Consider the following 12,848-nt stretch of genomic DNA (forward strand, 5'->3'; position numbering starts at 1 on the left):
TATTATTAATGCAATATTTAAAGGAGATTAACCAAGCAGTCTTCCAATTAATATTATCAATAATAGAGTTCCAAAAAAAAATTCCTATAGGTGCTATTTTATTTTGTATTTGAAATGTTGTACAAAATATGTTTATTATAGCATTTTTTATCAATCAATTCAATGTCGTTTAAAATTAATTTTGGATTTATCATTAATATGGAGTTAAACTGAATATGACTTTTGATAAGATGAATCAGGGTAGGGGAAATAGCTTTAATGACTAAATTAATTTCCTTAAAATGCACAGGAAAACTATGGATTCGCATAAATTGTTCGTATGTTAAAAGATTTCCATAATCATCAAACATTTTTTTTTGAAAAACATATTCACGAGATGATTAATATCCCTGTTAAAGCAATTCCTTAAAAATAAGGATTTATTGTAAACCAAAATATTGGCATTATAACGGATTCCTGTTTAGTTCCTGTTTCCCTCCGCGCGATGACGCTGCACACCCTCGCGTCGCGTGAGGAATAGACGGAGAGCGTTGACGTCAGCGTCGGTGAGAGAGAGGCGCGCGGTAACAGGAGAGACGCGTGCAGTAGAGGGGACACACACACACACACATACACATATACACACACACACACACACCTGAGGAATAGTGATGGCTGATCATCTGATACAGATCAATGACTCCACCATCGTCAATCGATTCGCGCGCAAAGGAGCTCTGCGACAGAAGAACGTGCACGAAGTTAAAAACCACAAATTTACCGCGCGCTTCTTCAAGCAACCCACATTCTGCAGCCACTGCACCGACTTCATCTGGTAACACACTCTCTCGACACACACACACTCGTGCTTTACACTGCAAACTTTCAATAATGCACTTTTAAATGAGTGAGTTGACAGCTGTCTATCATTTCTTACTTTTTTATTTTGGCATGCATTTTATTTTAAGCAATACCTTAACAACTATTTTTCCTTTCATGGAAAATTGAGGTGCATGAATTATTTAAAAAAAATGCATGACAGTGTGTTTGTATGTCTAGTTTGAGCTTGAAAAATGGTTGTTATATTTACTTTGCATGTTGCCTATTTATTTAGTATTTAACTTCATTTGTAAGTTATACTATTGACTAGATTAGCTATGTATGGTTTGTTTGCATGACACAAAACTGCTTAAAATGACATAAATGTTAAAAGTAAAATGAGATATTTTGTACTTCCACTGCATGAAGCCATTTTATATGATTTGTTTTGTATAATTTACAGTTTTAGGTATTCCAACAGGGTTGTGTGTGTTATTATTATGATCATGCATTCGCAATAATAGTAATAATTAAAATAAATGTTTGTTTCATTTCGTCTAAAGACAGATAATGATAATGAGCCATTAATGCGCATTCAGAAAACCATTGCATGACATCAGCTGATGTCATCATCATCCAACTGGATTTGCAGAACAGATGTTTCAGGCATTTTAATGACTAAATCCTGCGTTAATACTACTCACCCTTTCACGATCATTAAGGTTAAAGTGTTTATCTTGCACATTTCACCTCAGAAATCCTACTTTTGATAAAGAGGGCAATCAAATAAATGTCAGGGTTTTTTAAAACAGTGAAAGTTGTCAAGTTATAGTATTTTGCAGCTTTGTGACTCACACTTTTTTTTCTGTCTTTCTCTTATCAAATGCAACTCTACAGGGGATTTGGAAAACAAGGCTTCCAGTGCCAAGGTACTGTGTGTGTTTATGTGTGTGTGTGTGTGTGTGGTAAACCCTGCGTTATAAGAACTAAATGCCCCCAAAATGTCCCAGAAGTACCAGTCATTTTTTACCTTGTTGGGACATTTTTTTCTGAGGAAAAATAGTGAAATGATGTTTTCTGTGATAGTTAGGTTTCAGGGTTAGGGGAAATAAATCCTGAGTATAAAAATATAGTACAGTATAAAAATCATAATATTTATGAAATGTCCTCATAATGATAGGAATACCTGTGTGTGTGTGTGTGTGTGTGTGTGTGTGTGTGTGTGTGTGTGTGTGTGTGTGTGTGTGTGTGTGTGTGTGTGAGGATGTGGTTTAGTGTCACTGAATCTGCTCTCCCATGAATGTGTTCCTCATGTATTGAGCTTTACCAGGGTTTATTGTTTGTTTATTAGCTTGTTTATGAGGTTGTTCAGTTTATGTCATCGTTGTGTGATTAGAGGAACACAAGGTTTGGATAAAGTGGTGGTCTTTTCCAGAGCTCTGGTGGTTTTATAATGTTCTTGGACAAATCTGTTTAAATCTGTCAACGTTGGCTCTTGATAAGTGGTCGATCCCAAATCAGAAAGGCTTTTGATGAACTAAATATTCAGTGGCATTGTGGCGAATCCAACGTTGTGTTTGCATGATGTTTCTCTGTTTCTGCTCCGAAATTACAAGTGTAGCATTTATAAACGTGTCTAAGGAAAAAGAAAACATTCGTGTTGTGCATCCTGAGACAAAACAATGGCACTGACATATTTTAAGATATGCCTTAAAGCTCAAACATGTGTTTTAGTCTGGGACTAGTTTAAGCCTTGTGTGTAAAACCGGGTGAAAATAGGCTATATTTGTGTAATTTAACATATTTAATAATTGCAGTGTATAATGTTACGAGTTCGCATTTCACTCTTTATTCATTTTGAGGAATAATGACTCACATTTAGTCTAGTGCTACAATAATCATCATGTTCACACAAGCACGCACACACGCACGCACGCACGCACGCACGCACGCACGCACGCACACACACACGCCTCTGCACTTACTCACTATTTCTCTCAGTTAATAGTCCATGAATGGGAAAACCAAGTAACTTGCAATACTGATTTACAAAAAGAAACTTTTTAAAAAAAATGTTACTTTACCAGTTACTTGAAAAAAGTAATCAGATTACATAACTCACATTACTTGTAATGCTTTACCCCCCAACACTGTGCATGAGTACACATATAACCGCAAAGTGTCATTCGGGACATATATATATATATATATATATATATATATATATATATATATATAATAGATTTTTCAAGAAATTCACGTCCACCCTTTCCAGTCCTCAACAACCCCCCCCCCCACCAAAAAAAATGCTATTGCATATATAATCCACTTAGTCCACAAGAAAAAATAATCTTTTAGACTATTTTTAACTATATTAGCAATTAAATGTGTTTTTTACATACAAGAAGACAAGTGCAAAAAGTTTGTAGCTTCAGACAGCTCTAATTTCAAATAAACTGCTTGAATTTTTAAAGTAGATGCCAGGTAAGCAGTCTTCGATCTCAAGGTCCTGAACTATCAGACCGTGTCCAAACCAGATGTGACGACTCGAGGACACTGAGAGTGAAGTGTGTGTAATGTGACAGCCAGTCAAAACATATTTGATGTTTAATATACAGTTGATGTGCAGTGAAATGGACATTTGGACCAATGAGAGGGGCTTATCAGTGCAGAAGTGGCCAATCAAAAGTCTTCGAGTGAAACTAACATCGCTGAACTTCTTCAATCCCCAAACAACATTTAGAAATATTACAGGGGTTCGAATTATAGAGCCGTGGTGCAGCAATAACATTTGATTTGATGCTCAAGAAACATTTCTCATTATTATCAATGTTGAAATCAGTTATTTACGTTTTTATTTCAGGATTCTTTGATGAATAGAAGGTTCAAAAGAACAGCATTTTTCTGAAATAGAAGCTTTTGTAACATTAAACGCTACCGTTCAAAACTTTGGGGTCAGTAAGAATTTTATTAAATTTTTTGGGGGGAAAGAAATAAAAGAAATCAATACTTTTATTTATCAAGGAGGAATTAAATTGATCAAAAGTGACAGTAAAGACATTTATAATGTTACAAAAGATTCAATTTCAAATAAATGTTATTGTTTTTAACTTTCTGTTCATCAAAGAATCCTGAAAAAAATTTGTACACAACTGTTTTCAACATTAATAATAATCATAAATGTTTCTTGAGCAACAAATCATCATATCAGAATGATTTCTGAAGGATCATGTGACACTGAAGACTGGAGTAATGATGCTGAAAACTCAGCTTTGATCACAGGAATAAATGACACTTTACTATATATTCACTTAGAAAACAGCTGTTTTACATTGAAATAATATTTCACTATATTACAGTTTTTTGTGTTTTTAATCAAATAAATGCAGCCTTGGTGAGCAGAAATGACTTTTAAAAACATTAAAAATCTCACCGATCCCAAACTTTTGACTGGTAGAGGAAGTGTAAAAAAAAAAAATATATATATATATATATATATATGTAAGGAATAATTGACGACAGGCCTTTGAATTATTAGAAAAATAATGCACACCCGAGGTGGTAATGCGGTCCCAGTTTTTCTTCTAATAATTCAACGGCCTGAAGTCAATTATTCCGCTTATGCTACAGTTCCCACACCTCGAAACATTGTTCAGATGATGTATTTCAAGACGTTTGTCAAGTTTTTGTCATTAAAACACTCTTGTATGTAGGACTAATTTCCTACGCATCTCATTCCATGTCTCCGTTGCTAATTCTAAAACGTCATTTTAGAGTTAGCAACGGAGGTTTGAGCCACTGATAGCAGACTAATGATGTTATTAATGCAGTTATTAGTGCAATTATTAGAGAAAGGTTGCAATAATGAGACAGAAAAGCATGTGCGTCAATATTATTTAATGTATTTATTAGGCTATTTATTTATTTGTTATAGGCTTATTAATAGGCTAATAACAAAAACCCTTGCAGCAGGACTATCTATTTATATATATTCAGTTTAATTTTATATTGATTATAGATAGGACTATATACTTTATTTGCTAAAATTAAACCGCATGTGTCCATTGATTGTGAAGTTAGATATTGAAAATGGCAGATCTAGTGAACGGGGTTTTCCTGATGATCCTTGGCTTGATTTTCCTTTGTACATTTGTTTCCTGAGAGCATCAAGTTTGGTACGTTCTCAACCAATCAGAATCAAGCATTCAACAGCCCTTTAGTATATATATATATATATGGGAATGGGGATACTGAACAATTATGTTCCCAGGGTCCCAGGACCCCAGAATCCATCCATGTTTGTATGTTAGTTGACAGCATCAGTACTTACAGTAAAAGTGTATGTTTTCATCATGGCTCTTGGGAATCATTGAGCAGAAACACAAACGGGATGAGTTGGCAGACTCAGATGCTCACAGATGGCAAAGGTATATCATGTATCATATTTGTGTATCTTCCTGTCAACTGGACATTAGCCATGGAAGATGGTCAAGTCTTTGAGGATGTGTGTGAATATATATTTCCAAAGCCCTCTGCTGCGTTGGACCAGAGACGTGCTTTACACCAGTATGCAAGTGTGAATCGCGGCTCAACGCACTGCAAGCAAGCTTATAGTCATTTTATCAGGATGTTGCATGACTTTTTACTTATTGCATTCAAAAATAATGCTTTTTTTTTTAAACACATTGATCATTTAGTTTGGGATTGGAATTATGGATTTTGATTGTTTAATATTGCGTTCCCCCTTCAGATTAATGTTTGTTTTTTGTGGGAAAAGACAATTAGTCAAAAATAATGCAGTGATTGGTTGAATGTGCATTAATTATTGCTGGAGGGACTGTTAATTCTTGCTTTAGTGTGGTGGTAACACACTGTGGTCACGGGTGAATGAAGAAACTCAATACACTTTAAGAACTGAGTAAACTGAAGGCTTAAACACAGTGAATCAGGGCATCGCTTCCAGTTGTGTTTCCTCTTGAGCACGATTACAAACCGTTCTCTGCATTGAACTCTTAATGTGTGTTGTGACATCGCAACTCAGGATTGGCTTTCTCTGGAGCTATTATAATAAATAATAATATTGATCATCCTCCATAACGTGGCTGCTATGTACATCTCATATCGACTGTGAAATATTGCGTTACTGAAGGCCCCGATATACTTAAAGCGAAATCGAAGAACGTACTGATGTGTCGTCATTTCGAATAAAATCAGGCTGAAATGAAGTTCTTTTTGGGAGTATGAAACAGCTTGCCAAAGCAAACTTTCCCTTAATTTCAATGGTCCATTTTAGACATTTTACTACCTATAAGTAACTTTGCAACTACATGTAAACTAGCAGTCATTAGAGCATTAGTAGACTGTCTGCTTAATATTTGCTAACTTTATTGTGACGCTCCCTTTGCAACTACAACGTATTCACCTAACCCAAACCCTCTCACTTAAAGCCTAACATAACAGTCTACTTATACTCTAATGAGAGTTAGTTGCAAAGTAAGTCTTCTAAGGTGGAACCAAGTTTATCTCTAAGCTAACAATGCAGCTGAGTTTTGTTGAATTGTACGTCTGAAAGTAAATGCCATGTTAAATCAGTCTGGCATAGCTAGTAACTCTTGTGTTCATTTTTAAAACGGATAGTTCCGGTCCTTGATTCTGATCGGTTGAGCTGCGCTTGAAGCCGTTGTATATGACTCAACAAACAGTTTACGTTTCAAGGGAGTAAAAAAGCCTGTTTATGCCATTAAGAAAATGAAATTCTGTCAAATCAATTTTGTTTTAAAGAAATGTTAATTTAAAACCAGCGCTCATTCATCAGTGTATAATGTTACCCTTGAAATGCGCGCATACACCGTCGCCGAGTTCGCTGTTGAAGGTGACGATCATCCATTTATAATCAGGCGTAACAACACAGAATAATTGTAATTTGACCATCGGGTTCGGATACTTAAATCAGAGAACATTATTGTGGCGGGTGGATGATTTGTTTTTGGCTGTGGATTCGGGTGACGTTGGAGCTCATCCGTTTACTCTACAGCAGTCAGACTCTGCAGGCGTTAACAGCTCGCGGTGAACACGGCTAACGAGGTATATCAAGTTAGTGGTATTACCTCCTGCATATTCTATTTGTGCGTGACATGAGCGCACACATTATTCTCCAGGTCCTGCTTACCAGGTTGTTCATGAAAGCCGAAATGTGCCCAGATGTAGGCTTTTAAAGTAGTTGGAGCATTTTTAACTACTCGCACTCGCGCCTCGCCTCCCTCTGCTATTGTATGCTACCGCAACAAAGCACATACGCGACAAACGACGTCAGAAAAGCGTCAGTACATTATCGGTTATGGTCTATTACTGAACCGATACCGAATCGCCCTCATCTGCATAGTACAAACGATTAATTTCGACACCCCTAGCTTCCACCATGTGAACTGGAACCATTTTGACAGTGTTTTATCAGTACAGAGGTAAAGGGAAGGAGGCCTTCAGGGATGAGTTTTCGTCATGTCCAGGCGCAGGTCCTTCATCAGATCCGGATACGGCCTGGATCCGGCGGACTGCGGTAAACCTCGGGATAAACAGAGAGACTAATATTAGCGTACACGCCATCCTTCTTATGATGTAACAAGTACATCAGGATTTATGGGAAGTGTTCCCGGCTCCGGCTGATCTAGTCTATGCAGCCTAACATTAAATTATAGAAGTCTATAATGTGTTATGTGTATGCTAAGCCAAAGAGATGTGTTTTTAGTCTAGATTTGAACTGACAGACTGTGTCTGCTTCCCGGACAATGTTAGGAAGATTGTTCCAGAGTTGTGGTGCTAGATAGGAAAAGGATCTACCGCCATCAGTCGATTTTGATATTCTAGGTATTATCAACTAGCCGGAATTATTAGTAATTTGTAGTTGACACTTCATTGCGGTCAGCATGTGTTGCTCCAGACGGCTCTAGCCTCCACCTCTCTGTCTGCATCCACTACTTCACTGGAGAAGTGAGGACAGCATGAGACAGGCTGGCTGTTGGAGAGCTCACACACAGATGGCTTCGCTGACGATGTGTGTGTGTGTGTGTGTGTGTGTGCAGTGGAGTGGGAAGCGAACACGAGGGCCGGTCCAGAGAGTGCATGTTCTTGGAAGCGTTAGGGACATGTGTGTAATGGTCTGTAACAATGAAAAGGCTTCTGATATCTGACCAAGAGCTTTGAGGCTCGTGATGAGACACCAGACCTGTGGTCACCTGCGTTTTACTGAGCGTATTACTGCTAAAACTTCTGCAGAGAGATGATGAGATGCATGAGGTATCCTGAACTGAACCAGGATTCACGAAAATCTTCTCGAGAAAAAAATTCAGATAAATTCCAAGAAGTTTATGGTTCTTAAACCAAAAGTTATTCAGACACCAGATATCATTTTTTATATATCTTTTTTCTAGTGGGTGCAGGACACTATAGTTCGTTTATGTAAGTGAGGAGAGCAAAATAAAGTTAAGTGTGACACATTATACCCAAAAATTCTTCATTCAGTGACTCCCAGTAAAGTTTATAAAAATGTGGGACTAAAAAGTTATTCTGACACTTTGAGCTAACCATGTTTTGCTGAAGTGTTTTTTCTTTAATTGCTAAGACCAATCTTTTTACACCACAGACTGAACATAATTAAGCATTGTTTGGTAATTTGTTTGATCTAAACTGGTATTATCTAATTGTGTAGTTAAATTTAACATCTGATAGATATTCAACATAATTCATGTGTGAGACAGTCTAACAGAAGGACGGACAAAACCAGTGAAATATCAACTGATTCAGAGTCATATTTCATTACCATTTTCAAACTCTAGCGAATAAACTGTGATGATAATGTGAGAAATGTTGAAGGTGACTGAATAAATTTTGGTTTGACTAAATAATTTTCTAAAGAACATAAATGACAGGCTTTGGTGTTATCTGATTGTATGGTGTTTCTTGTGTGGAACACCTCAAAAGCCGTCTTTTTGGGCTGCCTGCAGATTACTGTAATAATCATAATAAGCGTGCACGTTATTTTCACTGTGATTACGTTATCGGGAGTTCTGCACTTGGCATCACTTTTTTTGATGTTTTGTATATAATAGTTACTTTTAATGATTTTTTTTGCTAAAGATGGAGCCCTTTGTTGCATTAATTTGTGCTTTGCCATCTTACACTTATACTTTCTGGAGTGAATGTATCCTCTGTGTGTGGGTGTGTGTTTGTGTTTGTTTTTGTGTTTGTGTGTGTGTGTGTGTGTGTGTGTGTGTGTGTGTGTGTGTGTGTGTGTGTGTGTGTGTGTGTGTGTGTGTGTGTGTGTGTGTGTGTTAGGGATGCTCATTTTGACCGTTTAACCGTTAACCGATAGTAAAAATTTTGACCGATTAATACTATCAGTTAAACGGTTTAAAACGTTTTTTTAAGCTTTTTTTTTTTTTTTTTTTTTTTTGCTGCATGGTTTAAAAAACAAAACTATGTAGGTTTTACTATATAGTTAAAACTATGTATTAACTCACGGGGCGCATTGACACGCGCAACCACACACGTGCCTGCAGACATTTTTTTACCGAGCAAGCAAAATGAAGCGATCGAAAAGAAGCACGGTGTGGGACCATTTCATCTACATGAGAGACAATCCTCCATCTCTGGATATTAATCCTCTTGACTGGTGGAAAGCAAATGAAAGGCGCTTCCCGAAGCTGGCCACTCTAGCGAGACGTTACCTGTGTATTCCCGGGACATCTGTGCCATCGGAGAGGGTGTTTTCTGCCGCGGGTCTAACCGTCAACAGGCTGCGCTCCAGACTAACCCCAAATCACGTTGACATGTTGCTTTTTTTAAATAAAAATTAGACACGGTGTGGATTGAGGTAGGGCTGCTATTTTTATTTAACGAAAACTCTTAGTCTAACGGAAAAAAATGCCGGCTTTTAATCCGTTTCGTTCAAACGGATTCACTGTTTTCTTTTTGTCATGTTAATTTGTTAATTATCTAAGTGTAAAAATATATATATTAAGTGTAGGCATATTTCATGGTTTTTTTTTGTATTATTTTATTCTGTTTTTCCTCTGTTGTCACAAAATTTGATCTGAATCCAGGTTCTGTGGTTGATCTGTTCTTTATGCTGCTGATTGCACTTTGCACATTAAAATAAACCCTTTGATAAATAAATACAATTGTTTTTATTTTTAACGGGTCACAGATACGCATTTTATTTTTATTTAATGCCAATTCAATATTAACGTTATAATCTTATCAGTTAACGGTTAATAATCGATTTACGAGCGGCGGTTGTCGGTCGGGAAAAATAACCGAAATGAGCATCCCTAGTGTGTGTGTGTGTGTGTGTGTGTACGCGCCACCATCAAACAATGTTAAATCAATGTTAATGTGTCAATGTTATCTGCATTGAATCAACATCACTTTTGCACCCGCAATTAAGAATGTCTGATCTGATCTGTTCAGGGATAAGATTAGAAAATTATTCTTAATCTTTATAATGCTTAAAACTATATCACCTGTTCATCTTTGTTTCTGGCTTTCTTTTCAACAAATTATGTGTTTCAGTAAACAGTGTTACAAAGACCTCAAACTCACATAAAAAGCCAAGAGTCAAACTAAAGCAAACATTGATCACCATAATGGTGACCAAACATTTTCAATAAATCATCAACATCTAAACCTCTGTTACTTCTCAAAAAGGACTTCTGCTGAGATCTTGAGAGATTTATTTTCTGAGAGTGCAAGCATGGTGTTGAACCAACATCACATTGTAACATTTATTCAAGCCAGCGAATTTATGTCCAGGCAATATTATAAACAAAGATGAGGATGCGAAAAAAGAGAGTGGTGTTTTTAAACATGTATGATACGAGCCCTTATGTTTTGCTTGTATATAGAGCTGTCACTGTAATACTTATGAGTTCTGACATCGAACTATCAAAAGTTCCAGAATCTAAAAGATTTTTTCACACTGTCATGACAAAAACACATCTGAATCACATATGAGCTAACAAATCTGATTTGGGCCATATTTACCTGTAGTCTGAGCGTAGTCTATGACCAGGTCTGGGCCAGCTAAGACCACCATAGTAGTTTTGGCTGGATTAAGCAGTTTTTTTCAGCAGAGATGACAAACAGACACGCTCACTCCACCTACAGTGAGCTCTACCTTGTGTGCAATGTGGTGGATCCTGTTACAGATCATTAGGAATATGATGAGAATCCCTGTTTCGCCTCAGTACTCCCTGGAAATAAAAAATGCCAATGGTAATTTTCTATGGGCTTTTCTATGTAGAGGTTATTTGATTTCGTCCAATTTTCTCTCTCACTCTCTTTCTCTTTCCTCTTTTTCTAGCCGCTGTGGAGTCAATTTTAGCTATCATTATAGCATGATTGTTTTAACAGTAATATGTCTGTCTGAAGAAAAGGTGGATGGTGCTCTTAACCAGAATTAGATGACTTTAATAGAAAATTGTGTGAAAACCCATTGCCATACAGGTGAAACTAAACAGGTGAAGTTGAATTAACAACAGTAAACAAATCAATTTTACATTAGTAGTCTGTCATATATCCAGTCTGAGTTAATGACACAGTTCCCCCTGTTTTGTGACTCTTATTTTGATATTCTGTTGTCTTACTGGTTCTGGTTTTCACTTCCTGTGTTTGATTCTTGTTTTACTTACTTTCCATAGTCACCCCTGCTGGTTTCCATAACGATCGATTACTCTCACCTGTTCCTTGTTATCTTGTGTATAAATACCCCTGTGTTTCAGTTGTCTTTGTTCGGTCATTGACTTCACGTGTTTGAAAATGCAGTTGCGTTTCTGTTCCCTGTTTGGATTATCTCTGTTTGTTTAATAAACTTGCAACTAGATTTTCACCTCTTCTCTTAACTATTTTAAGTTAACCATAAAAAGACATGATAAATAACAAATATAGCATTATTGCTGGCTTAAATCATTTGTTAAAAGTAATGCATTTTCTTCACTGAATTATACTATTTTGATTTAGAATTTTTTTTATTAAATGTATTCAAACAAAATTGGAAGCTAGGTAGGAAATTAAACAATACATTTCAATAATGCTTTTTATATTGACCAAACATTACAATATAACTCTTCAAATGAGTTAGTTACATTATCTTGCTTTAAAAAACTAACCAATGTCTAATGACCCAATGAAGTTTGTTAAAGGTCCACTTTGTAACTTTTGGCCCTCTAGCAGTTAAAAAACAGAACTGCATGTATTTTGCGGAAGAACATTGTTTTGGTTGTGCTTCGGCTCTGCGTGACTGTGCGGATGAATATAAGCATTTACAATGGAAAATGCTTTACAGTGAACTCTGTTAGAGAGCTACATATGGCAATTTATCTGTTCAATAAAATACCGTCACCTCGAGCAACTTTCCTTTTTCCCTGCCATCACCAAATCCTCTTATTTTCCATCCATTCTCTCCAAACCCCTTTTGGTTTTATTTGTAGTAAATACCATGGTTAATTTTCCTAAAAGACAACAAGTGCATAATTCAAGTCAAGTCACTTTCATTTATATAGCGCTTTTAACAATATACTGTAGATTGTTTCAAAGCAGTTTTACAGTGACATTAAAGTAACAGAGATTGTTTTGGCATTACAACAGCTCTAGAATAAAGTTATTACCCAGCTAAAGTTAGTTTTGATTGATTCACTTCCATTGCAATGATCTTTAGTTATTAAAGCTCCAGTAGGTAGCTTTTGTAAACAAATATTTGTTAAAACTGTCATTATGTCCTGAAAGTAGAACATGAGACAGATAATCTGTGAAAAAAATCAAGCTTCTCTGGCTCCTCCCTGTGGTCCTACTGCCATTTGCAGAAATACACCACTCCCGGTCAGAAACAACCAATCAGAGCCAGGAGGAATGTCTTAGCAGTGTCAATCACGCTCGTGTACGCGCTGATCACCCCTCTCTTGCCCAGCGCGAGCGCGTACCGTCGTTCGTGACTCTCCTGTTCAAACTCGTTCATCCAAATGAACAAATCTTTTTTCGAGTAATTTCGTTCATTCAAC

At 36.6% G+C, this 12,848-nt stretch overlaps 1 protein-coding gene across 4 annotated transcripts in view; it reads left to right on the forward strand.

The window, feature by feature from the left end:
* Positions 1-528: 528 nt before the first annotated feature.
* prkcab (protein kinase C, alpha, b) overlaps positions 529-12,848 on the forward strand; it is a 190,551-nt gene continuing 178,231 nt past the window's right edge. For 3 of the 4 annotated variants that reach the window (XR_013203921.1, XR_013203922.1, XM_077230621.1), the window contains exons 1-2: positions 541-814; positions 1,696-1,727. Coding sequence is in view for 2 of the 4 variants with exons in the window: in XM_077230621.1 (XP_077086736.1) it covers positions 651-814; positions 1,696-1,727 (196 nt within the window). In the remaining 2 variants the exon portion in view is untranslated. Of the gene's footprint in view, positions 815-1,695; positions 1,728-12,848 lie in introns of all 4 variants that reach the window. The other variant, XM_077230622.1, reaches the window with a different exon arrangement.

Source organism: Siphateles boraxobius, unplaced genomic scaffold (assembly GCF_051911475.1).
Source record: "Siphateles boraxobius isolate OS27281-9 unplaced genomic scaffold, OSU_SipBor_1 15, whole genome shotgun sequence".
In the NCBI taxonomy this organism is placed as follows: Eukaryota; Metazoa; Chordata; class Actinopteri; order Cypriniformes; family Leuciscidae; genus Siphateles; species Siphateles boraxobius.